Source organism: Bacidia gigantensis (genome assembly GCF_019456465.1).
Source record: "Bacidia gigantensis strain McMullin 20006 chromosome Unknown contig_249, whole genome shotgun sequence".
In the NCBI taxonomy this organism is placed as follows: Eukaryota; Fungi; Ascomycota; class Lecanoromycetes; order Lecanorales; family Ramalinaceae; genus Bacidia; species Bacidia gigantensis.
In genome coordinates this window covers 1225318-1252084 of record NW_025408603.1, presented here as the reverse complement: position 1 = coordinate 1252084, position 26767 = coordinate 1225318, and the positions used below count along the sequence as shown (strand labels likewise).

Genomic DNA, 26767 nt, shown 5'->3' with positions numbered 1-26767 from the left:
TTATTCTTCTTTATAGCCTAGTATAGTTATAGTCTCTATTTTATAGCGTTTACCTAGTTACGCCTATTGCGCAAGGTCGTAATATATAGCTATAAGTAATCTTAATAAACTACTTTACTATTATATAGGATATCCCTAAAAATTATAATATTCTAATTTATACTATTTTAATTATATATATATATTATTTACTTTATTAATACTTTTTATTAATAATATTATAATATAATAAAATAAAATAAAAAAGAAAATAATCTAATTAAAATTTAAACTTAAAGTCTTTTCTTAAAAAGTAGGTAACTAGGGCAATAGCTACCTATTATTAATATAAATTAGTTTCTAACCTAGCTTAAACTACTTTTTTTTTAAGAAATATATTACTATTATATTATAGGACTTAATAAAAAAAACTAATAAAAAAGAACTTATAAATAGTAAAAAAATAGTTTTATTAGAATTTAAATCTAGAATTTATAAGTTTTATAAACTAGGATAGCAACTACTTACTATTAATATAAATTAGCTTTTTATTAAATTTAAATCTTAGAACTATATATATATTATTAATTATATTATAAGGCCTATTATTAGAAAAAACTATAAAAAAGGAATATATAAAATAATTTCTAAATTTAAAGTATAAAAATACTTAATATATATACTAATAAAAGTTTAATTTAATAATAGTTATAATAAAGTTTATACTATAGTTTTACTTTTCTAAACTATAAAAAAGTAAAATTTTAATTATAAAAGTATATAAACTAAAAAACTTAATAATAATATAATAATAATAATAAAGTTTTAATATTCTTTATTTATTATAATTATAAATTTATTACCTAACGACTTTCTAATACAATTTTTAATTATTTTTAACTAACTTAAATATTACTTTTTTTACTAAGGTAAGAATATAAAAAGGATATTAAAATAAAAAAAAACTATAATTAACTTAGTTTTAAACTAATTTTCTTTAATAAAAAATTAAAAAAAGATTAAACTATAGCTATTTCTAATACTAGTTTTAAGCTATTTTATTTATTCTTTATTGCTAATAAAATAACTAATATTATAAAATTTTATTTATAAAAAATTATAAAGTAATATAAATTAAAAATAAAAGAAATAAGTATTATAATACTATAGAATATAAAAAAAAGTATATTTTAATTCTATTATAATTTAAGTATAAATAGCTTAAATCTTTTATAAAAGTAGTTAAAAATATTATTAACTATATTATAAAACTTATTAACCTTATTAGGATTTAAATTTAATTTTTTAATTTTAATTATATAAAATATTAATTAATAAATATTCTGCCTATAAGATTATAATATAACTAATTATACTATAGGATTATTTAATAAAATTAAAAACTATTAAAAAGGTATTTAAACTAAATAGAAAAGTATAGCGAAATTAAAAAAAATTATTTATTAAAATATTTAAATATAACTCTTATTTTAGTTTAAATTTTTTAGAAATATAGTCTCTATAATTAATAATAAGGCTACTTAGCTATTTTATTAAAAAACTAAAATATAGGAATAAAGTATATAATTATTAAATTCTTAACTACTATTAAAAAGTTTAACTTTTTAATTAATATAAGGTTTTATTTATATCTTAGACTATTTATAACTAATATAAAAATATATTTTAATAGAAGAGGGGGTATTATTATAATTTAGATTATATCCTTTCTAATTATATAGAAATAGTAATATTAAAAGCTTAGTAAGTATTATAAATTACTTTTATATAAAAATAAATATATATAAATTAGAAAGTTAATATATAATAATATTTATTAAGTATATAAATAGGGTTTTTGCCTAAGATAGAGCTAGTTCTCTATCTTAGTTCTTTTTGTCTTTCCTAGGCCTTAGGAGCTAGTTTTTACCCCTAAGTAGACTCTTAACAAAAGTATCTATTATTAATTCAAAGGAAAACAGACTTGTTTTATAGAATTGAAGGAGCTTCCACAAATCGTGCCCGGGATTCGGATTTGAGGTCTTTACCTCCAAGCGAGATTTGACGGCTAAGAAGTGGATAGAGCTGGAGTAGTTTATAGGCCAATCGGACGAAGATCCCTCCGAGAGGCAATAATGTGGCCTAGCGCTACATTCTCGGAATAGTTCTAGATCCGCTCGTAGAAAAGCAGTGGCGCAAGCGATATATCACCCGTGCATAACTGCAATACCCATAATTATCCGCAAAAGTTATGCAGATGAACGCCAAAGCCATGTTCCGCCAGCCCGTACGTTTATACCCTCACACCTGCATACAGCCAGAAGGCAGTCCCCCATCACGCCAGACACACTGATAGCGCCATGCTCTAAAGGTAAATGGTTCTGGCGAGCGATTGAAGGTAGGTTGCCGCAGCAAGCAATGCCAAACTTTGCTGGCGGCCTTGAATTTGCTTTCTTCCAAAAGACGGCGGACATCTCATGTTCAGCCCAGACCATTCCAAAGGGAATCTCACGTGTGCAGACACTTTCTCATGCAAGACTCTTCTGCCAATGCATCAAGAGGTTGTCCCGTTTTAGCGTCCTGCAGAGTCGTGCTATCAATGCGGACACTAAATTTCTACACGTCCCTCGGCGCATTAGATGGATATCTTCCAGTCAGTGAATGTTGTATGCATTATTGTTGTTTCTACATCGCTCATCTCCATCGGAAAGATGCGAGGACCGGACTGCTAGTCACCTAGGCGCTTCGCGCCTTCCCTGTCATATGTACTACTCCCTGAAGCCTTCAATTCCACGCACAGCACGGCAAATTAGCACCGATTCAAGAACAGTGGATAAGAAGAGGATGCTTTCCACTCGCCTGACCGATCAGTCGCCTAACCTGCGCATCGAGAATGTCATGAATGGTTGCCTCCGCTTGTTCGATCCGGACCACATTGCTGCAGATGAGAGTTTGATTCACTCAAGTTCCCCGTGCCTCTGCATGCACAGACCAATTATGAACGCTGTACGTCCTCCATCGACGATGAGATGCCTCTTATTGCATCATCGAAATGGAGCCATGTCACGAACCTCAATTATTTTGATCTCCCCATCCAGTCCCATCTTGACTGGACTCCTTACAGTGCCTCCTTGGGTGGTGACTTCTTCCGCTGGCGAACCTCTCTTGGACGTGAAGCATGGGTCATTTGCCTTAGAGACAACACCGCTACACGCCACAAATTACCTAACAAGTAAGGCGGCACCTACGATATCGAACACCCAATCGATGAGACCTTTACTCAAGAGGAGTCAAATGCGACCGCCAGATATCTTGCCGAACTCTACAATAAATGGCCGTGGGAGAAGATAACGCCAGATCAAAAGAAGCTCCGAGATTGCCTGTACCGCATCGCACGGCACAGAGCTAAACCGGACGCCAAATGGACATTCAACAGTGTCGGATGGAGGCGGGGATACAAGCGGAGGTTTTTTAAGATCGACATCGCCTTTGTGGGTGTGTCATCAATCTTGGATGATCCTGACGGTCGGCCTAGACCGAAGTCACAACACTCTATCTACATTCTGATTCCATCTATGAACCTGAAATTGAGCATCCCACTTATTCCATCACATTGTTCATTCCGCCAGCCAGAAAATGACGCTTTCAATGAAGCAGCACTAACAACAGAAGAGAGCGCCGTGTATCGTCTCGGTCAGTATGTTTGTACAAGCTGCAAGACAGTATCGCAACTCGAGATCAGCTGAGAGAAAGAGCGGAAAGAATCGTGAGCTTCTTTACCACGACTTCCAGGGGTAAGCTCGGTCCTCAAGTGGTGCTGCAATGCTAAGTTTCTTCCAAGTCTAGTCCTCCTTCGCAGCCTCTGACTTCTTTTACGCATTTGGCTTGCTCTATACAGTGGAGATTGGGAGCGCAATGCAAAAAAGGCGTGGCAATGGTTCAATTGCACTGCCTGGCCTCATCTGCCGTGGCCTCCACCCTGCTGGATAATATCCGAATAGCAGTAACAGCGATGGTGGATACAGCCGGGGCAGCGGCCCTATTTAATATTGCGGTAACCCTCAAGGCAGTCATGATCAATGGTCGATGGCTTTGATGAAGCACTGCGCAGCATTCCGCATCTGGCTAGCGGCATCTCCCCAGCCACGAGCAATAAGGCTGAGCCTCAGCCCTAGCGCTGCACAGCCCCTAGAGCCCCTAGTGGTCCAATGACTCCGCAGCCAAAGGGGAGAAAAAGGGAGAAAAGAAGGCTGACGCAGATCAGGCGAGAGCGGCTATGCGATTAATTCCCAGCGCTATCATTCTGACCCTGCCATCTTGAGGATGGCCCTAAGTCTCACGCTGCCTGTTTCAGGCGCATATGAATACATACCAAGCATGGGCCATTGCAGGTCTCCTGTCTTTGACACTCTCGGCGGTACTGTGGGCTTTTTCACGGGCGTACAGGCATTGTCACCTTGCCTTGATTGTGGGCGTGACCACGGTAGGATTGCCATCCACATAGAGTATATAGGCTGCCTTCTGTCCCACCGAATATAATTCACACAGCAACAGCCACGAATCAGAGTCTCCACTGCTTTGACCAAACACAATCACTTCTCTTTGTTCCACTCGCACTTGCCATCTCAAGTGTTGCAGAAAGCTTAATCTTCTTTGTCCAACATGCCGTTTTTATACCAACCATCCGATTGCTCCCCGCTTTCCACCTTCACCTCCAACTCCTCAAGCAGCAAAATGCCATCGAGAACACCTTCGATCAAAGGTTTCTTCCGGCGCAAATCAAACAAGACTGCATCCAACTCTTCACTCTCAGCTACTCCAGAAGAGTCAAATCTAAAACAACCAGCACCAGCCACTCGCCGCCCACGTACGACCAACCCCTCCTTCTCCCCTTCACAATTTGCTAACATTTCTGCAGAAAACCCGCCAACGATCCACAACCCCTTTGCATCTCGCCCGCGCTCAGCCATGGGAGGCTCAACCACCGACACGAGCGCCAACCCCCCACCACCGTCCTACAGCGCCAACCCACCCAACTACACGCCCCCAGCACCCTCCACCGCCAGCGGTACAGACAGCCAATACGCCTTCCTCGCGCACTTCGACACCATCTTCCTAATCGACGACTCAGGCAGCATGTCCGGCAGCAAATGGCGAGAAACCAGCGCCGCCATCTCCGCCATCGCAGGCGTGTGCACCCAGCACGACAAAGACGGCATCGACATCCACTTCCTCAACACGCCCTCCGTCCCCGCATACTCCAACATCACCTCCCCAGAGCGCGTGAGCCAGATCTTCTCAACCGTGCGCCCAGGGGGCGGCACACCAACGGGAATGCGCCTGCACCAGATCCTGAAGCCGTATTTGGCGCTACTGGAGAAGAAGGGGGAGGGGAAGCTGGAGGAGGTGAAGCCTTTGAATGTGATTGTGGTTACGGATGGCGAGGCTGGGGATGATGTCGAGAGTGTGATCAAGCGCGCGGCGACGAAGTTGGATAAACTGGATGCACCCGGGTGGCAGATTGGCATTCAGTTCTTTCAGGTGGGCCGGGATGCGGAAGCTACGAGGGCGTTGCAGGAGTTGGATGATGGGTTGGAGGAGTTGGGCGTGAGGGATATTGTGGATACGGTGCCTTGGATTGGAGAGAGCGGGCGACAAGGACTTGACGGCAACGGTATACTCAAGGTTGTGTTGGGAGCAGTAAACCGCCGCTTGGATCGCAAGAAGGTCAGTCTGGAGATGTTGAGGCGTTGAAAGTGGCTCTGATGCATGAGCGAAGATTGACTAGCTGATGAGAGATCTACCGTCACAACACGGGCCGAGAGCAATGTATGCACTGACTGAGGGGGTGTGACTGAAGCAGATGACCTTCAAGTGTGATTTTCTGGGGAGGGAGAGAGCCACGAGCCTCTCGAACAATTCTGCTTTCGGAAAGTCTGAGGAACGTGCAAGAATGGCATGCAAGGCATTGGGTGTTTTCAATCAAACTTCGCCATACGCGAAGATCGGCGGCTATTTGTCTTGTTCAAATAGATTTTATTATTAAATGCTTCAAAAACGCTACTTTGAAATTTTCATGTTACCATCGCTCGTCTGTTCTTCGAGCTCGAATTCTTTTTGAATCAACCAATGCCGAAAGGACCGCTTAGATTGTGGCCAGAAAATCCATGGTGCACGTATCATATGGCCCATTCTGGCGTGTCATGGGGGCATAAGTCAGGCTCCGCGATGATGCTGCGAAAATAAATACCTCTAGATCTACCGAAGATGTGATTAGGTAGCGTTTGCGAAGATCCTCAACCAAAGATTGCTCGATGGAAGTTGAGATATTCTAATTACCGGTTTTCGCTTTCTTTCCACGACCAGTAGGAGTCGTCGTAGGGGCACCTCGCTTAGTCACCGTGACAGGTCTCTCATTCTCCGCATGATACTTCTGGATGTAGTGCATGACATCCTGCATAAGCTCGCCCCCTTCACCAATAGCCTCCTTGGAGATCGGCCCCGTGAACAGATCCGAATGATTTGCCACAGTAAACGCGAGACGGTCGCGAATCGATTTCTTGCCCAGGCCATAACCCGAGGTGTTGGCGTACAAGTATCTCATCAGCGTGACAAGCTCGTCCACGAGGTGCATGTTGAGTTTCAGGGTCTCAATCAGGTCAATATAGTTCTTGATATGGTGGGATGCGAGGCGCATCAGGCCTGGCAGGTTGAGATATTCTGCCAGGGCGCAGACTTTGCCGTGGGCGAGCAGGGCTTCGCTGTGTGAGATGTCGGAGGCGATATCGGTGTGATCTTGGGCCCATTTTGCGAATTCGGGGAATCGCGTGAACTCGGGCGCTGGAGAGTCGGCGACGATCTGGCTTTTGCTTTCGCTGGGAGAGTTTGAAACCGGTGGACTGGGGTCTGCATCTGGCGGAGATATAATGACGTTTCCCGTTGGGATGCCTCCAGATGCGACTGGCGAAGCTTCGCGAGGATACGCAACTTTGTAATCCTCGGAATAGAACCACTCCAGGAGACGGGCGACGGTATCGATGTCCCATTCTTTGAGTTCGATTCGGCATTCGTGGGCCTCTTTGAAATCGCCCGTGATCATTTTATCCATGACGTCGGAGCGCATCAATTTGGCGGCATGGGCGTATAGGACGTCTCCTTTCGTTCCTACGTCGATGGCGATCAATGGGCTTGAGAACATGCTATTTAAATCAGTATGTGATGACAGTAGATGGTCACGGAGCCAGTCCTTACGCCGCTGCTACTTGACTATCAGGCAAGGCTTTTTCAACAGTGCTAGACATCTTGAAAGGATTGGCTTCGAGCAGAGATCGTGTGTGGTGCCTAAGAATGAGTTGCAATATCTAGCAGAAGATCGAATGAGACGTCCAAGTGATGATAATACTATTTGAACGAAGTTAGTGCCCGCTTTCAAGTAGGAAGATTAGGGGCCGTCACATGGGCTATGTGGATCATAGAAGGAGGATATTGCGGATGTGAAAGTGATAAGAAGGCTTGACAAAAGTGACAATATCCAATCAAGCGCCTCGAATCGCACTTACACCGTCGTACGCAAGACGCTCCCGATCTTGTTGTCAGATTATCTGTGACACAAGAGCAGGACTTAATAACGATAATTGACGGATGGTTCTTTGCGGCAAGAATATAGGTTATTCCGCGTTGTTAGAAAGAGGAAGATCTTTCGTGCTGAGAGGAACCGTTCAGTCCAAGTATCCAGTAATCGAGAGTCACCTATGCATTCAATCAAGGATGAAATTGATCGATATTGACAAGTTGCAGGTCTGGATGAGTTGAAGAAAGACGTCAAGAGGAAGTAGAAGGCAAGTCATCAAATAAGGTTCAGCATGAAAGTGAATGAAAGCCAAGTTACCGTAAAGCTCAAGACGATTATTTGACCAGTGAAGGAGACATTCCAAAACATCCCATCAGAATAATAAGTTGCAATTCCAAAATTAGTATAGCTACCAGGCTGAAAATGCAGAAAATTACCGCTCAACGGACATGCAGTCCAATGGTTCAGTAGCAAGCTATAAGCTGATTACTACTTGTCATCCCGTCTGTGTCAACTCGACTCGAAGTTATGCTTTTTAGGGAGAGCAACTAATAGAGAAGTCATCCTAAACATCCTCCGTAAGATGTACAGAATATCTTCCTTCTATTTTGAGCCTGTGTTGACGTCTTTTTATCACCACACGATAGCAAACGTGTGTTCTTACTCCGTTGAGTCTTGAGAGGGCACAGCAATGCGTCGACCCATTTTTCAATCTTTGTGAACCGAGTTGCCTCGCAAGATCCAGTGTTCTGAAAAGTTACCAACAAATGGCAGTTTTTGATTGCCTAACATCAGAGGATGGGTCTTATTATCAAAAGACGGGACCTTCGCTGGATGGTGTGGACGATCCGATAGACCACCTATTGGATAAGCGTTCCAGCCATATTGTTGAGCAGTATCCAGCGCAGAATTGAGCCCTTGAAACCAGATGAGAACTTGCTCATCATTTGTTGTTGTGTATCCACCCCCAGAGTCTTCTTCTTGAAGACAGTCGCTGATGATGTCGTTTCCCGGACCCTGAAAAGACGATGGCAAGACCGGATCACTTGTACCATTTATCGAGAGGCCAAACACACAAGTAGAGCCACCTGTAAAGATCGAAGGCACTAGGAAAGTCTCGTCGTTAGTCAATTGAGTTGGGTCGCTGACCAGTATGATGCTCGAGCCGTTGAAGTACTCGATGACATTCGCTTGAGCTTCCGAGCAGTCCGCTGATAAGATAGGATCATCCTGGGGGTTGCGATTCAATCACTCATACAGATCTGAGGACGTCCTAGGCTCCTCTTGATTCTGTCTATCATTCGGCTGGAGTAGGCATGAAACCGAAGCCCCGATGATGGCTAATATGATGTGCAGTCGTGAGAAAGCCATTCGCGCGATTTGTAAACGAGCTTAGGATCTGCCTTGCCGAGTCCGGTGTTCCCATCCAATATGATTCCTAACATTGGTAGAGTCTACTATACACGGCTCCCATAGTAGTGCTCGGACGTCGGGTATGGTTTAATGATAAGTGATTGGTTGACACAAGGCTGTGCTGGAGTAGCTCGAGCAGCCTCTTGCTGGTTTGGAATTGGGGAAATCTCCCCATAGAAATCAATCTAAGGCTAGATGCGCTGTCGGAAGAACTGTTTGCACACGGGACAGGAAGCGATACACCAGTGACAGGCGACACGAAGTTCCATCATGAGACATGAAAAGCTTCTATTTCACACGTCTTCTTTGTTCTACACCTCGTCAACATTTCTGACCATTTCTTTTAGCGAGACGCAAAATTCGCGCCATCGTAAGGGGTTGAGTTGCGCTGAATGGAATGCATTTCACGAGAGAACCTGTATATAACGTTCCGACAATGTTTTGGTGAGCTAAGTCCGAACCATACGGATTATATTGTGCTCTTCAAGAAAGAAATTCTAGACAGTCATACGCCTTTCCCAAAATTTTGTTTTCATGACCGAGCTCATTGAAATCTGCCGATTTCCTTGAGATCCAGGACAACTGGAGTTGGTATGTCATCCTCTGATCTATTGGTCTTCTTCATGAGTGCGTGCGAAAGTCTGGGTAGATTTTAAACTCGTCATCGTCCAGAGGCCAAAGTGCACTCGTGCCTGCCGCTGGTAATAACGGTATTTTCTGTGTAAAGGCTAAATCTAGCAACGAATTCCTGCCCCAGAGAAAAAAGTTCACGCTGTTCTCGTGAAGGACTTGAAAGCCAGGTTTTATAGTCCCTCCGTTATTGCAATTCTTGACAATCTCAGTTTCTGCCTCTGCAAACATGTCTTTCGAGACGTTTTGTTGAGATCCTTCCATGAATACTGCCAGAGCACAAGTGCCATTCCAGAAAGCGAAGGGAACGAATTGTGTAGTAGGTGAGTCCACAAGGTTGTTGTCGTCTGTCAGTGTCATCTGAGGTGGGAGCGTTTCGAGAAGTAGATTCATAGCTTGCTGGCAGTCTTGTGGCACAATACGGTCGTCCTTTGGCTGTGGGTTAGTGCAGCCAAGCTGGCCCAAACTATCATTTTGCGGCTGTCGTGAGACTAATTCCTGGAAATCTTGATTGATCCTTGGATAAAGAAGCATAGCTGTTGAATTGGGTATGATCAAAAGATTTGTGCCTAGGACTGCTAAGAGCCTGGAAGAAAGCATGTTGGAATGTTTTGAGGCGACTCGTTCGTTCAAATTGGTATGAAGTGGAGGCTGAGCAATGTATAGGAGGTTCCAAAACCCACCAGTATTGAAAATCCTTTAGAAATATACATGATTTGCACTGTGGCTGTGCGTGCATTTGATGTCTCAAGTATGACAACTACTCTTCGTTAGTATGAAGTTGTTGCTAAAGCGGATCAAGCGACCAATACTTTATGCCCACCAGTAAAGTAATCGATTGGGGAACTAACCAGCTTCTCGAAATAAAGACCAAGGCCTAATAGCAGATCATTTGAGGTAGCATGGCGTCTTGTAAAGCTTCCGCCTTATATGAAATGCTTAAAAGCCCGATACTATAGAAAGCATATGTCTTCATCGCCTTGATCATCGGTGAAGAAGTACCTCCGCTAGAACAGTACGCTCACTAGCTTTCGAAAACTTTATTCATGTCTACATTGATTGCATTGTGTATACATTCAAGTGGTCAACATACCTAGATACCTAGCCTCGTATGAATGAGGTTATTTAGACTGCTTCAGCCACCTCAAATGCTAGACCCAAAACCAAAAAGCAAGAAGGCTAGGTAGTATCCACCATATCGGTCTCGTCTTAGGCAAAGAACAATTAGGAACATATGGTACGATGGGAGAATTATTTGCCGTAGTCGGAGTAGGTATGGTAGTCACAGATGGAACGTTAACGCCTGTAGCACCGGGCCTGAGTCTCGTGATCGAATCGAGAGGGACGGTACTATTCCCAACAATCAGCGCGGAGGATTTGAGCGCTATCTTCGTTCCTCCAACAGTAATTTCTTGGCCTCCCGAAGGAACTTGAGTTCCCGATATTGAAAGTCCGGTTGGCCCTGCTGTCAGAGTCAGGCCGTCAACAGTGTATAGATCGGGTGAAGACGTCGTCATCGCATCCACGGCATTTCCACCAGGAAGTTTGAGATTATAAGCGTAAGGAATAGTTGATGAGCCGACAACTAGCCCTCCAGATACCAAGGAAATGGGCGTGCCTTGATATGTTAGACCAGGCCCTAATATAGAAATTGTGTGCCCATCAATCGAGACAGCCGAGCTGTCAATTGGCCTAAAGACTTGACCTTCCGCTGAAATCAAGTCCGAAGAAGGTCTAGCAAATTTGCGGCCATTCACAATTAGCGCACTAGGTTCTAGAGCGACTGTAGTCCCAGAAATCGTAATAGGTGGTCCGCCTTCTCGTACAGTCTGTCCGTCGAGAGAAAATGCAGTGGGATTTGGTTGAGCTTGATTCGATCCAAGTAAGGGAATGGTCTTTGAACCTACAACAAGTCCTGAAGGCCCCAAGCTAATCTGAGTATTTGAGACTGTGATGGGGGGTCCACCTTGCTCTACACGCTGTCCATCTACGGAGAATGCAGCTGGTCCTGTGCTATCACCTGTCGTGTCTTGTCCGTTCGGAAGTCCTTGGCTGTTGGAAGGTCCCCCATTGGTATTTCCAGCTTGAAACCTTGATCCTTGCTGACCAACGTCTCCATCATTATTGTTGTTACCATCATTTTGACCGGCAGCTGATCCTGAGTTCGGGGAAGCACCAGATTGTGGACTTGCCCCGCCGTTCCCTGTGTTCCCAGACGATTGTGACAGAACAGGCGTAAAAGTGAGGCCACCTACTTGAATTGGTCCATTATTCTGTACGAGGCCTTGTTGATTAGACCCACCATTTGCCGATGTGGAGTCAGGACCTTGCGCAGCATTCTGCGGCTGGCCCACAAGATTTACGGGGCTTGCACTCTGTCCGTCGACCGGTTGGGAACCAGACTCAGATGTAGGTTCTACGGGGTTGAGGACCAAACCACCCGCTGCCAATGGCGAACCCGCCTGGTTCGAACGTAAGTTTTGTTCCTGTGCGAGAGTGCCAGGAGAGTTCCCAGTGCCTGCTTCTCCGGACCCTTGAGGGTCATTGTTCGCCACATTGCCTAATACACCACCGCCCTGACCTATGTTAGGTTGCCGTACTTGAGATCCTGGCTGGCCTTGAGGATTGTTTGACTGGACTGTTGGATTACCGTTCGGTTGAGGATCTGGCTGATTCTGCGGGCTCGTGCCCTGTTGAGACGTCCCACCTTCTACCCCAGGAGAAGTCCCAGGATTAGAGCCTGCTGAGGATCCCGGCCCTTCCTGAGCGGGCGAATTTTGTGTCCCTGGATCTGACCCTCCATCTCCAGCTTGTTGAGAACCTGTCTGACCTTGAGGGTTGGTCTGGCCCTGAGGGCTGCTTTGACCTTGGGGGTCTGTCTGGCCTTGGGGATTGGTCTGGCCCTGTGGGTTGGTCTGGCCCTGTGGGTTGGTCTGGCCCTGAGGGTCTGTCTGGCCTTGGGGATTCGTGCTCTGGACAACAGGATTTACCCCCGCCCCAGGATCTTGTGAAGACTGGGGTTGATCCGGAACTTTGAGGCTAATATCTTGATTTTGGCCGGGTTCAGTATTCTGCTGTCCAGGTCCACTGGCTAGGTTATTCGTGGGTGAAGGCTTGAAGCCAAATTTCGAAGCAAAGAGCCCTGGGTCTACAGGAGGAGCATTTGCTGACGCTGGGGTAAGGGCAATAGGAGGATCAAGACCGTTACCAAGTTTCATGAACTGACATTGACCCCAAGCAGGATCTAGAGCCCTGATCTGTTCGAAAGGTGGGAGTATCTTCGGTTTGTAGGTACGGACATACTGGGGCAAAATGTCAATTCCTCCATACTGCTCCCTTAGGGCGTCCCGAATTGGTTTGTCTCCGATCGTTTGAGGTGGACAAGGCAGATCCCCAAAATTGTAGGGAACTGTATTACTAATAATGGGCTGAATGCTCGAAAATTCTTCCTCGGCATATGTATAAGTGACGCTTGTATAAGTGCTGCCTACTAGCCCGCAATCATCTCTTGCGGAAACCTTTTCAATGACGACATATATCGACTCGGGAGCGCAATCAACACCGCTGGCTGAACCATTCCGATACTGGTCAGAGCCTCCTCCTGTTTGAGAAACTAGTTGATTGTCCCTTTTCCGCAGTGGGAGAACTGCCGGTTGCGTGATCTGTGAGTATCCAGCTTCTGCCTGAGCAGGGGTCGGCAAACAGAAAAATGGAGCTTGAGCAGGTACGAGAGAGCTTGTTGGTGTAAAGCCTAATCCTCCGAGGATAGTTCCATATGCTGAAGCCGGTGGTGTTGAGGACAGGTATTGCTCACACCAAGTATTGGTAGAGTTTGCGGTTCGAAAGTAATATACGTGCACGTCAGGAAATCTGATCGCACAGTCACCGCAGCATCGAGGGCTTCCTTGTTGGGCTGCTCCCGCGGTGTTGCTTCCCAGCTGTCTGCGCTCTTTGAAGTGTCCAGATAGACCAGGTATGTTTGCTACAGAACCGCTACTATTCCCCGGGGAAACACATTCCGAACTTCCAGTCACGATAGGTGCTGCTTGAAAAAACAGATTTGGTGCAGTACCCAGGGCCGTCCTTCTGGTTGCTGGTGCCAACGTGTTCCATGATTGGGTTGGCACAGATGCTGATGTCAAGATATTCCACGATCGGGTTGGTACAGATGCTGATGTACTCGGCGCTCGATTTGGCAAGGTAGAATTGGCTGGATAAGGTCTAACTTCACGCTTGGTGAAATGTGCCTCAACCAAGATTCCTGAAAGCTGAAGAGTAATATGCAGACCATACACATATATTGTTAATGATGAAAATAGGAATTTCATTGCTGGAAGAAAAGCATTCTATCTAACATGCATGGAATGATAGGCTGGAGAATAAACGCCGAAAGCCTAACGCAAGCCATGCAGAACCGTGCGAAAATGATAGAAGAGCCAAAAAGACGTGAACTTCTCGAGTATAGAAACAAGCGAATGAAGATCTGTGCTGGAGGCGCAGCATCTGTGGATGCCCTCACTTGGTAGGAATGGCAGGCGAAAGCGTTGAAGCGCCTCGCATGAATTCGATAGCTTGTCGGTATATCCGCTGGCCAGAGACATTGCCAACAGAGAGAGTGAGACATGTTTGCGTAACTAAATACAGAAATCAGAGCTATCATGGTTTCCCAGACACGTGCATTGCGCAGCGAATAGAGGTACAACACAACATATGTTGAAAGACTCACCAGCTCTCCTACCTGTATCCATGTTGCAATTAGTCAAGGACACTGACACGATTGCAGCCAGGAAGGCGTTCTACAGCTGTTACTATGCCACTTCCCGTCCATTCCAAAGGCATGATAGTGTATAGCATGTTCGACCAGTAGACCAACCTTCAAGGAATGAGATTCATCCAGAGAAATGTCTCTGCTTCGGCTATGAAAAGGTGAGAACGAGGGTCAGCTTGGTCAGTTCTCTATAGGTGGCTAGCCCCCGGAGGAGGCCCTATAAGCTTTCCCCGCCCTTTTGACGCTGTGGCTCTAGTTCCTGGCCGATGACGTACCGAGTCCGGCTGGCTTTGGATTCGAAAGGAGATGCTGGTTAGTCGTCGCCCGTGTGTTGATACTTGAGATTGTGGAAAGAGGCGTCAGAGCTTCAAGGCTGTTCGTAGACCTGTTCAGCCCAAGTCAACGGGTCACCCATTATTCAACGATGGCGCAGTCAAGCCTGTTCCTGTTTCACCTGGCGGATCAACATTATTGCTGCCTGGCAAACCGTCCATCAATGTGCTTCTCATATTCCCTCTTCTACTGCTAATGCATGCTTATCATCAATTATTCCTTGAAAGCTGAATATCTGCGTCGAAACTTCGTACAATGGAGGCAGCGAAGACGCCTTGTCATACTGATGGCGATGGCTTTACATTGATAGACACCGACAGTCTACACCAGGTTTTGGACGACTATGAAGATGTGTATAGCGGGCGTATCGGTGACCCAGACACGTACCTGCAACGAGCTCTTCGCAAGCAATACCCCGAGCTAAGTCTCACTGTGACCTTCACAAACAATGGTTGGTATGCCTCTCAATTGTGCCTGAGGAAGGGACTGAGATGTTAAACAGTACCCCTCCTCAAATTTGCGGCTGCCGGGTACGCTACGGCAGAACTTGATATCAAAGATGAAGGCATACAGAGGATCAGACATTACATTCCCAGTCACGCTCGAGAAGGCCAATCGGCAGCACTGGGCGAGTCTCGAAGCTTTGCAAAATACAACTACAAATGGGCTGATGAGTACTTCGTCGTCTATATCGTTCAAATCGGATTCTATACGTTCCAATACATCCTGAAAGAGCCTGGCGATGGTGAAACCACTATGTCTGTCAACACCGCCACGGATCAACTCGTTCGAGTAGTTGGCGGATGGAGCTTCCCAGATGATGACCAGTACATATACGTGTACGATTCGTACTGGAGGGCCAGCAAGAACCTGTACAATCAGGTTACCAAAGCGAAGTGGGAAGACGTGATACTCAACGAAACAATGAAGAAGGATTTGACCAATCTAATGCACAAATTCTTTGATAGCGAAGACATCTACAAAGACTTAGGAGTCGCTTGGAAACGAGGTGTCATATTCCATGGTCCGGGTAGGTATAACCTCTCCAAGCACTTGGTCGCTAAGCTCACGATAACAAGCGGGAAATGGGAAAACCATCTCGATCAAAGCCCTGATGCACTCTCTTTTCGAACGAAGCGGGTTTGCTATTCCATCTCTTTATGTGAAGTCCGCCTCACGAACCTACGACATCCGCAATGTTTTCCAATTGGCCAGGCGTATGTCGCCTTGTCTTCTGATTCTCGAAGATATAGATACGATAGTGACCCCGAATACTCGCTCGTACTTCTTTAATGAGGTTGATGGTCTTGAGAACAATGGTTCGTAGGGTCTTCTTCTGAGTAGCCGAGCTAACTCCGAAGCCATTTAGATGGGATCTTCATGGTGGCAAGCACAAATCATCTCGATCAGCTCGACCCAGGATTGTCTTCTCGACCTAGTCGATTTGATAGGAAGTACTTCTTCCCTCTCCCTGACCTACATGAGCGGACCTTGTATTGCGAATATTGGAGAAACAAATTGGCAAGCAAACCCACAATCAAGTATCCAGAAAGGCTGTGTCCAGCCATTGCCAAACTGACGGAAGGCTTTTCCTTTGCCTATTTGAAGGAAGCATTTGTCGCGACTCTGGTCGTGATCGCCGGCAACAGGTCAGAAGATGATACATCAGCCCAAGACAAGGGCGAAGACGATGACGATCTTGAAAAGTATGAGCTGTGGCGAGAGATCAGGAAGCAGATCAAGCTGCTTAGAGGCGAAATGGGAAATGGGGACGCCTTACCATCGTACACAAAATCTCGCCGAGGAAGCCTCCCCTCCTCAGAAGCCTCTTCGAGCTACAATGGCGGTAGGTTGATTCGAAATGGGGTCTCAAAGCAGACTTCAGACCCTCAGCAATGCCAACTTCCATTGCGTCGCGCTGGACAGTCGCCAGGACTTCCCTTCTTGATTCACAGAGAAACCTCAGCTGTGGATGATCCATTTGGCGCGATGCATGCTCAGAAGCATCTACAATGGCCTGCAGAGCCAGATCATGCTGCGCGACCATTCTACATGAAGCAAGAACAGGAAGATCAGCAAGTGTATAGGCCAAAATAAGGATGGTTATGATGCAAACAATGTTTGCGCAAAGATACCTCGAGGTCTTGCAGACTAGCATCGATAGTTTCAATAAGAAAAAGACAGTACATTCCTTTAACCTACGCTCCACGCTCACTTTTCCGCAATGCACATGCTACGAGGAAATCGAGGACCAAACTGAATATATACAACCCCCTCACCCATCTCGCCAATAGCAAAGATGCCCTAGCACCCCTTATCATCGCTCCTTCCGCCCAAACAACCGCTTGCTCAATTTCTGCTTCTTCCTCCTCTCCTCATTAATCCTCGCAATCTCCGTTCGATCCAAGGTCGTCTGCGTCTGCGTCTGCCTCGCCCTTTCCTCCTCACTCCTCCTCCCCTCACTGCCCTCCCTCCCATCAAAATACTCCGGTGGCGCCCTATCCCCCCCTCCACCACTCAGCCGCCGCCCGTCCTGTGTCCCCCTCTCTGCACCTGCTCCCACTCCCACCCCGGGCCCTATATTATTACCACCGCCGTGTTCCGGGCATCCACCGCCCTGCCAATCACTTCGCTGGCAAAAACACGACTCCTTCTGCAGATTGACGATGCGCTCTGCGTTCTGGCGCTCAAGCTCCGAGAAGCGGACGGTGTTGTTCTCGCCGCGCTTCTTGGCTTTGTGTTTCTTGTAGGAGTCATGGGCGAGGAAACCGGCGCCGAGGATTAGGGCGGCCATTCCTGTGCTGGCAGGGTAGAAGGGGGAGGCAGGGGGAGGGGGCGTATTGGTCACTTGGTGAGGGTTTGATCGTTAAGTTTGTGGGCTTATGGGGGGTGAGTATTCAGGTGAGAGGTGTGATGGGTATAGAAAGGACCATGAGTGAGACGGGACTGGGAAATCGAAGGGAATATAGTGTGTGCGCCATGATTATGGCATCGCGAATATGGACGTTTTGAGACTTGATGACGTGGGGCGTTGCGCTGCACAGCCACAGCGGCACTCTTTGACGGTGGTTCCCTATCTGGGGTTCAATGTGCGAGTACGAGATAGTAACCGGTGGTTGTTGTATCTGGCCTGTATTGGAAAGCTTGCATGAAAGTGTCCTTGATGAACGCAGCAAGACAGGACGCCTGATTACATGTATTCAAGGCAAAATAACAGACCAAATGATGCAAAGGGTGCAGGGCAAATATATTGATGTCTGATCTAATCAAATCCTATCTCAAGCACACCGAATATCTCATGATCCTGTAAATGCGCCTTCGTGGTTGCGCCGACTATTCTCCTCGAATGCGGCATGTTCAGCTCGTCGTAGTATTTATCTGGGCGCGTGTCGTTCGTGCCAGCCCTGTCTATGTCCTCGTTGGGGTTTCTTTCCAATGCACATTAAGACGTATGTTCTGCATGAGTTCTGATATCTGAGAATAAAGAATTCCTCAACGGAATCGAGCAGTGCAGCGACCCATGACCTCGCCTTGGCAGACAAGCTCAGCATTGAATTCGCTACCATCAAGTGCGAGGAGAATATCGAAGTAGACTCCTGTGCAATGTCAATGATGTTCATGTAGCTAAGAACGTTCGCACTCACGGTAAAAAGTTCCTTGCGGTGTGTCCATCCGTTCGAAGTCCTTCTCAAGATTCTTTCGTGATAGGTCTGAAGTAAGAGTGACCACTTCTTTGATTCCTTGATTACATAATGTTAGCAACGGTTGTCTGTCAACCGGATGGAAAGCTATCACTTACTTGGATCCTTGGTATATTCGGGGCAAACATCATCATCACATGCGTACAGAATGTCCTCGTACATCAAAGTTGCCCCTGGTGCTACCTGTCGGAAGAATGATACTTTCACAGGTTCGCCAATCTTGACGCGCTGTCCTTTCTGTACGAAGATCTGTCGTGTATATTTACACCTGTCCTTTCCGTCTAAGCTAGGCACGCGATATTGTTCAGGGTGATGCCCCTCTTTAAAGGGCTGTAAGGTTGCCATGAGATAATGCCGACGGGCAACACGGGATGTGATGACACGTTCAGTAATACCAGCGGTGACGGCTCCCTTCACAATGGCTGCGACTGAGTCCATAGGTCGGACGACCTTGGCCTGGAACTGCGGTGGAACATGAAGCTTGATCTGTTGGAAGAGATACTCCGAGGCGCCAAAACCACCGACGACGAGGACATTCTGTAAATTACGCGAGTGAGATTCGGCCCTGTCCGACAAGAGGTCGAAGACTTACCTGAAGCAATCTATTCTGCGCCTGAATTGCAATGATTTGATTTCGGACAAGCTCTAGGATACGATTGACCACTGGTTCAAAGCATTGTAGGATTTCCTCATTCGTAAAGGTCATATAGCCCTCCTCGATACCAGCTTCCGGAAATTCAGCTTCGATGCCAACGTCCACCGCCCATTTTTGTCCATTATTACGGAAATCCGCCTTAACACGATTTTCGAAGTCCATGATACACTTTGCATAGACTTTGCCCGCTGTCTTGGAGCCATCTGGTAGCTTCATCTTGCGAATTTTGGCGCGTAAGATGTTACTGAAGTTACGGTTCAAGGCTGTAGATCCACACGAGTCGCCAGACCCAGCTGTACATTCTGCAACAGTAAATGGTGTCTCTTCCTCCACCTCGTAAGCGATGAGATCTACAGTACCACCACCGCAATCCACAATGAGCACTGCATCCCTTATCTTCAAGTTGAGCAGACCAGTTTTCGAGCAAAACATAGCAGCAGCTTCAGGCTCAGTAATCAATGTCAGTCGGTTGTCGTTCTCATCCCGTAAGAATCCAGCCTGTATTGCGGCCGCACGGGTCGCAGCTTTACCTGCATCGTTCCAGATTGCAGGTACTGTTAGGAAGTATCTTATGTTGCGCTCTTCTCTGTTGAATACCTCACCCAATGTCTTCTGCAATTGGTTTCGCATTGCTTGTCGGAGCTTGAAGAGATAGTCAGCAGCGACATCGATCTCTGACTTTCCCGGAGGTAGAGGCGGTAGATTGATAGGATCGATATAGGTGTTTCCAGAAAGCATGAGCTGTAATTTGAACCACTCCACCTTCTGCACGCCTGGCTTTGGATATCCTGTGGGCGCAAGCGCATCTGCGATATCTGGTCCCCATCCAACGACCTTCTGATATTGGTCGTAGTAGAGAACCGTAGGAATCTACAGCACCTTGTCAACTTTGCTATTCACTCGTGCTGGTTGGGTCGCACCTTTTGCTTGGTCTGATTACCAGCACCGGGCCACTCTGTGATAATGTCTTCTTTTGCTTCAGTGTTGGTCGCAAAGGCAAAGGCCACTCCGGAAAACGTCGTTCCCTAAGGTTACGTAAGTGGAAGGCTTCGCTTTTTGGGTGGAGCTCTTACAAAGTCAATGCCCACTATCAGTTGCGCTTTACTCCTGCCTGCCGCTTCCACCTCTACGGGTTGACTACGTCCGCCGTAGAGATTCGATTGTTGCGACGTTTGTTGATAGCCATATTGGGGAGGTTGCACGCCGCCACCCTGCAATGCAGGATGTTGGCCGTAGCCGCTGGTGTTGATAGGTGGAGGGTGATGCCCCATTTGTTGTCCGGGTGGTAGAGGACTGCTGGCTCTGGGGCCGCCGGGATTGTATGTATAGCTTGGAGGCCGTCCTAGGCCTTGTTGGTTTTGATTCATAGGGAGGCTGGTGGTGGAGGAAGTGCTGCCTTGCGGGGTATGCGATGGGCCGTTGGGGGTGACAGAAGGAGTAAGACTCGTAGTGCTGGCGTTCGGTTGTGATGGAAAGCCAGTCTGTGCGGGTGGAGGTGTAAGTCCGTTGCGATTGCTAGTGGTCGTGTTACTGCTGCCGCTCGTGCGTTTGGAACCAAAAGCACCAAATCCCTTGAATCTGGAAGTCATCAAGGCCGCTGACCCTTAGTCATGAATGGAGGTTGGCATGGGGAGGTCAGAGATAAAGGACTCCAACACGCATACGTAAGGTGGAGAAAGGAAGGACTTCAGCTTGTTTCGCTTGTCTAGAAGGAATCGCCAATGACAGACTAGAGGCGAGCTGGGGCCAGTTAGAGCTGATTAAGCAGCTTGAGGAAAGTCGTGCAGGACGGCAGCGTCTGCTAAGTGTTTAGATCGTTGTCGTAAGGTGGCAGTCGCCGGTAGTAGTGGGAGGAAGATTACAGGCAGTGCCGCGGATGCTGACAGCCTTGTGTCACTCTGAGGTGACTTGTGCGGCCGTATAACGTATAACGAGGCCAAGCGGGTCCCTTTGGGCACTTGTTTAGCTGTAGACAGGGGCAATTAGAGGGCGGAGTCGTCAGACTAAAAAGAGGAAAGACTAGAGATGCCCCTCGAGCTCTTAGTGGGCGGAATTGAATCTACAACCAGCAGTCCTAAGTCCTAGCATAGATGAAGGAGGATGCCTGAGACCACCGCCACAATCCAACTTCTTGTGCATGAGCCTAATCATCCTCCGCACCGACTGCTTGGTTCGTACGACCACATACAAGGCTCGCAATACTGTAAGTCTTTATGTACCTGCCAAACTGCACATCGAGAAGGATTGCGGGCGGGGGCAGCTTTCAGGAGGATCAAGTTAAAGCCGCATGCAGCTAATGCAGACTGAGACAAGAGCATTCTTATTATTGAAGCGAAATAAGGAGACGGAGACTCGCATTTGGGTTTTTCGCACCTCTTATCACAAGTGAGCTGCTGTTGGTTTCTTCCTTGCTATCCAGTGCGAACAATTGTACGTGTTCTGCAACATGCTGTGTCGATTCTGGATATACCCCTGTCCGTCCAATATTTCACGCTTCTCAATGATAAAGCCCATATTCTCCACTAGTAGTAGGAGCTCTTCGTCGGTAAGCTCAAAGCTTCCAGGTGCCTCAATACCCGTTCTTTCTTCCATTTGACTTGGATCAACATGTTCGTCGGGCGTTGGTGGCCCCCGCTCTGCGAAATGCCAAAGTAAAGGACCCAGGTTGATCCAAATCCCCTCTTCTTTCAGGCAATTGCGTATTACTTCTATGTATTTGATGACATTCGGCGCCGTATCAACGAAGAAAACACTTGCGACTGCGTCAAAAGTATCTTGGTGCTGCCTATCGCCATAGAGCACGATAAAATCTGAGGCAGTCATGGTCATACGATCACTACGCGCAACCCCATCGCCAAGTTCAGACCCAACGTGTACATCTGGTATCATGACCGCTTTAAGCTGATGTTCTCTGCTGATGTTGTTCGAGAAGTCGGTCGCGAAGGGGCGTAAAACATATGAGCTGCCAGGAGGGATGTAATTCAGAGCCCAATTACATGTCATTAATTGGTGCCAGGATATTTCGTTTCCTTCCACGGAATAACCCCTGCCACATATCTCAAATACCAAGCGTCCAAGACCAGCGCCAGGAACAAGTACCTTGACAGTGCTTTTGTCCCCACGATAGATATTGTCAGGGAAGTTGTCATCTAGATCTTTGAGCACAGGCTTGTAGCACGCATTTCGTTCGTGTGCACCTTCGGCACTCCAATCGCGATAGAGCTGTCTAAGAGTCGATCTCGCCTTGTCTAAATCCGAAGGTGTAGCACAACCATGCCAGAATATTGAATGCGGCGGGAAGCCCAAAGATTGAAGTGATGTTTTAATAATCTCATATGCAATATCAGCATTCGCATCAATGGCCTCATCAACACGTTCAAAGGTCTGCAGCAGGTTGAAAGGAGCTCTGGCAAGCATCTCATATTGTGCTGATGGAAGAGCATAGAAATTCTGCCGCCGCCGATGTGTCACATTGTAATGAGCCGACCTGCGATACTGACTGCAGGAGATTCGAATCAGATAGTTTAAAATCAAGAACGTATATTTTCAGTCTGGAATTGCCTTGGAGAAATCTGTGATTGCCTTCAAAATGGCATCAGAGGCAGAGAGAAAGCTTGGGAGTCAACAAAAGTATGCAATTCGTCCACAGCGCAACAAGAAATGCAATTGGCAGTCACAGCACGTACGCATGCCTGGAGTATCTGGCCGGAACTTACCGGAAAGAATCCAATGCAGCGAACATCACACGGCTCTCTTCACTACTTGTGGAGGGTATGATCCACTCATCGCTATCATTTTGTGCAGCCATATTCTGTGCTATACATACATATTACCGGCGAGGAAAAGATCAACAAAGGGGAAGGCGCTTGCACGTGCTTGACTTTCAGTTGTCAGCGCCAAGCCTCAATCTCTCAGCCAATCACAGCCACCTTTGATCTATTGATACAACTTCACAGGCAGTCTTTCCTTCCCTACGATGTCCCTCCAAATGTCTCCTTCCTCTCCTCCACCCACCCAAGCCAGGTCTAAACCTACCTCTCCTCCTTCCTTCACCACCTCGTCCGTAACAACCCTCTCCCTGTCCCTCCCCTCTTCCCCAACAGTCACAATCCACGCCCGTATCCAAAATACAGGCTGCACGAATCTCATCTTCCTCACCACCTCTTCTTCCATCACCTCAAGCTCCCTTTCTCCTCTAGGCTCCTTCGTCTACGCCCTACCCAACACGCGAAAGCCCAATGAACCGCTTTGCACGCCCCTGTACGCGCAGCCTCAGACAGTTGATTTTGCGGTGAGGGTCGCGAAGGCCGTGGCAAGGAGAACGGGGAGGCCGAGCTATGTTGGGTGGAGTGGGAGTGTGGGAGGAGCGGGCGGGGGGCTAGGTGGATTGGCCGAAGAGGAGATGGAGGCATTGAGAGTTGTGATTGAAGGTCTGCTTGGGGCTTTGGACGTGGGAGGGAAAGAAAAGGGATGAGGATTGGAAATGGGGATCTGATGAAGCAAGACATTCGATGCATATGAGTTCAAGCTATGGGCATTGTCTCCCTGAGTCTGCTCAAACCATGAGGCAGCGCCCAAGGATGGTAAAATCGCGTGGTCCAGATATATGGTACGTTTGAGGGTCAAGCCGGTACGATGTGGGTCCACACACAAGTATCATGACTGGTCTGTGTCTTGATTGGTGACAATGAAGTTCAGAAAAAGCGAAGAGAATGTAACATAATGCATCGAGGGCGTGAGAGACGTGAGAGGTGTGAGATGGATGACGCGTCGGGGCCGCATCTTGGGATTGAAAAAGTCGCTGCTCCTAATATAGAATGCCAAATAGCTCTACCGTCACCTTCATCTCGTATCTTCTTAGGTACAAGCCTTGTTTACCGATTGCTCTTCGCCACACGCTCCAACTCGTCCTTCTTCTTGATAGCATAACTATTGCTGCTTCCTTTCGCTGCGTTGATCAATTCCTCTGACAGACACTCAGCCACACTCTTCACATTTCTGAAAGCTGCCTCTCTGGCTCCTATTGTGAGCAATGCGATCGCTTGATTGACACGGCGTAGGGGTGAGACATCAACGGCTTGACGACGGACTGTCCCTGCCGAACCGATACGGGTCGAGTCTTCGCGGGGCCCACAGTTGACGATGGCATCGACGGCAATCTGGATCGGGTTCTGATCGGTCATGATGTGAATCTATAAATTTAATTAGAGTTGTGAGCTTCCAGATGTAGAATGAGTACGTACGATCTCGAAGCAGTGGGCAACAATTCGAACTGCCATGAGCTTTTTACCATTGTTACGGCCGTTCATCATGAGGGAGTTGGTGAGGCGCTCAATGATGGGGCATTGTGCTTTCCGGAATCTCTTCACGGCATAGCGGCCAGCGGAGTGGGAGACGTAGACTGGGGAGCGGATTTGGATGTAGTCTCTGTTGCGTATCCAAGGTCAGCTTCTTGTAATTCTCCACGCCTGGCTGTATTTCGCCAATATATTCCCATGATCCCCATGTCGCCGGAGGCTCCGCTCATTCTGGAATCGTCCTTGGAAAGAGCTCAAGAAACGTACTGTAAAGAGATGTCCCTAATTTCCACATCATCGTATGACCATTTGTTGAAAAGCTTTATGGAGCCAATCTCATTCGTCACCTCTTTTGGAAGAATCTGATGTCCGCTTGGATTATCGACCTCGACTTCGGCGGTGTCAGACATCTTGTTGCTTGCTCTACAATAGATCGCGCTCCTCACTCGAGATCACCACCGGTCCAAGTTCGCTTACAATTTTGGTGGGCGCTAGGATGCTTGGCGCTTCACCTTATCTTATCAGATGCCGAGGTCAATCAGTCTCTCATAGGTTTTCAGTTGGTTGTCTTGATGCAGGAGTCTGTTTTACTTAGGTCGTGTGTAGATCGTGAAGCTCTTCATGATTAATCCACTTATCCTGTCAAGCATCTCTGAGGCTATCAGCTATGTCTCGAGCCACTTTGGTCAAGCCGCCGGCCGCAGACTCCTCGAGATCAATCATCGAGAATAATTTAGAGTTGAAGGCGCTTTCTGATATACAACCAGTGAGATACCGATCAACGTGTCTGGCAGTTACACTTCTGACCATGAAGCCAGGATCTTTTCACTAATATCAGGTATGCAATCACGTTTCGCGACCTCCGTTCTACCGAATTCAAAAAAAGGATAGGGAGCTCTGGCACCCACCTCACGCGCGAGGACTCTACGGTGGCTTCGTGATTGCCCAATGTCTCCTCGCAGCATGTCAAACAGTTCCAGAACCCTCTCCATCAAATGATCATGCAGTTTTCCTCCCCCACAGCATGCACTGTTACTTCATCCTGGCCGGTAATGCGACGATACCCATCCTATTTCACGTCGAGCGCGTGCGCGACGGTCGGAGCTTCATCACCAGAACAGTACAAGCAAGACAACGAGGCAAATGCATATTTACGACAACAATCAGCTTTATGGCTGAGGGTAGTGGTGGGAACGAAGTGATCCAACACGGTGCAGACATGCCAGCGGACGCCGTCCCGCGGCTCGAAAAGATGCTAGCAGACGACAAAGCAGGAAGAGGCGTATCTGATCTCGCGGAGGACAGAGAGAAAGAAGCAGATGGAGAGCAGAGCAGAGGCCCGTTCGTCTCAAAGCGATTGGGCATTGCAAACAGTACATTTCCCTGTTCCTGAGCTTCACATCACCAATACGTCCAAAGACCCTTACTCATTTCCAGACGCAGACAGCTCCCCCTCTCCGCACGAAAGACACGTACAATCTTGGCTCAAATGCCGCGGCACCATCCGCGGCGGCATATACGCCCACCTCTCCGCCCTCGCCTACATGACCGACAACACCTTCATCGGCGTCGTCTCCAAGGTCCACGGTCTCGAGCGCTTCGGGAAACTTACCGAATCAGAGCATGCGTACCTCCGGCAGCTGGCGGAGGAGGAGCTGATGGAGCATGATTCGAATGGGGGAACTGAAAGGGCAACAGGAAGAAAGGGGAGCGTGAATACGCCGCCGGAACAGCCACGAAGGAATGTGGGCATGATGGTCAGCCTGGATCATACGATTTATTTTCATCGGCCGCGGGAGATCAGAGCGGATGAGTGGTTGTTTTCGGAGATGGAGAGTCCGTGGGCGGGACAAGGGAGAGGGTGTGTTACGCAGAGGCTGTGGAATCGGGATGGCCGGCTCGTTGCTTCGTGTGTACAGGAGGTGAGCTGTTCAATGAACTGTAGGAGTGAGGTGATTGCTGACTAGCTTCTAGGGTCTGGTCAGGCTGCAACAGCAGAGGACTGGTGGGAGAATAAGCAAGCTTTAATGTGTTATGGACTTATATGGTTCGAGATGTATGATGTTGAAAATCGAATGTCGGCCTATGAAACAAAGAAGTGAACGTATCGCAGACATATGTGATCTGATCTCTATCGTCCATACGATTGTTTCACTTTTGAATATGGCACTTGAGTCTCATGGATGATTGTATGCATAGCTGGGACTACGTGATTTTGAACCCGCCATCGAAGGCAGTGGTTTATATCCTCTCCAATGCACAGGTCAACAATGACGTTAACAACTCAAGGCAACAATCAAAAACTTATTGAGAGTCGAATTAGAGACGCAGATGAGAAGACGAGTGGAGCAAGTCAATGTTCTATTGCAAGCTACATAAGAATATCTGGTGCTACGGTAGACTTCATCGTGGACTTCTCAG

General features: G+C 47.1%; 8 protein-coding genes across 8 annotated transcripts; 3 read left to right on the top strand and 5 right to left on the bottom strand.

Moving 5' to 3' along the window:
• Positions 1–4713: 4713 nt before the first annotated feature.
• On the top strand, positions 4714–5733 carry KY384_006594 (uncharacterized protein; the record flags this gene model as incomplete). The annotated part of the gene is made up of 1 exon (XM_044815088.1): positions 4714–5733. The coding sequence occupies one exon, from the start codon at positions 4714–4716 to the stop codon at positions 5731–5733; it is 1020 nt and encodes a 339-aa protein (XP_044668188.1).
• Positions 5734–6310: 577 nt separating this feature from the next.
• KY384_006593 (uncharacterized protein) lies at positions 6311–7280 on the bottom strand (the record flags this gene model as incomplete). The annotated part of the gene is made up of 2 exons (XM_044815087.1): positions 6311–7178; positions 7231–7280. The coding sequence occupies 2 exons, from the start codon at positions 7278–7280 to the stop codon at positions 6311–6313; spliced, it is 918 nt and encodes a 305-aa protein (XP_044668187.1).
• Positions 7281–9583: 2303 nt separating this feature from the next.
• On the bottom strand, positions 9584–14340 carry KY384_006592 (uncharacterized protein; the record flags this gene model as incomplete). Its single annotated transcript, XM_044815086.1, has 3 exons — positions 9584–10243; positions 10834–13853; positions 14319–14340. The coding sequence occupies 3 exons, from the start codon at positions 14338–14340 to the stop codon at positions 9584–9586; spliced, it is 3702 nt and encodes a 1233-aa protein (XP_044668186.1).
• Positions 14341–14948: 608 nt separating this feature from the next.
• Positions 14949–16790, top strand: KY384_006591 (uncharacterized protein; the record flags this gene model as incomplete). Its single annotated transcript, XM_044815085.1, has 4 exons — positions 14949–15144; positions 15196–15723; positions 15947–16012; positions 16063–16790. 4 exons carry the CDS (start codon positions 14949–14951, stop codon positions 16788–16790), a joined length of 1518 nt encoding a protein of 505 aa, XP_044668185.1.
• Positions 16791–18185: 1395 nt separating this feature from the next.
• Positions 18186–20416, bottom strand: KY384_006590 (uncharacterized protein; the record flags this gene model as incomplete). The annotated part of the gene is made up of 6 exons (XM_044815084.1): positions 18186–18289; positions 18338–18433; positions 18493–18931; positions 18987–19919; positions 19970–20074; positions 20123–20416. 6 exons carry the CDS (start codon positions 20414–20416, stop codon positions 18186–18188), a joined length of 1971 nt encoding a protein of 656 aa, XP_044668184.1.
• A 1012-nt stretch (positions 20417–21428) lies between these two features.
• Positions 21429–22857, bottom strand: KY384_006589 (uncharacterized protein; the record flags this gene model as incomplete). The annotated part of the gene is made up of 2 exons (XM_044815083.1): positions 21429–22536; positions 22766–22857. 2 exons carry the CDS (start codon positions 22855–22857, stop codon positions 21429–21431), a joined length of 1200 nt encoding a protein of 399 aa, XP_044668183.1.
• A 1066-nt stretch (positions 22858–23923) lies between these two features.
• Positions 23924–24756, bottom strand: RPS5 (ribosomal protein S5; the record flags this gene model as incomplete). The annotated part of the gene is made up of 3 exons (XM_044815082.1): positions 23924–24241; positions 24293–24476; positions 24614–24756. 3 exons carry the CDS (start codon positions 24754–24756, stop codon positions 23924–23926), a joined length of 645 nt encoding a protein of 214 aa, XP_044668182.1.
• Positions 24757–25370: 614 nt separating this feature from the next.
• On the top strand, positions 25371–26374 carry KY384_006587 (uncharacterized protein; the record flags this gene model as incomplete). The annotated part of the gene is made up of 3 exons (XM_044815081.1): positions 25371–25719; positions 25784–26268; positions 26321–26374. The coding sequence occupies 3 exons, from the start codon at positions 25371–25373 to the stop codon at positions 26372–26374; spliced, it is 888 nt and encodes a 295-aa protein (XP_044668181.1).
• Between the last annotated feature and the right edge of the window lie 393 nt (positions 26375–26767).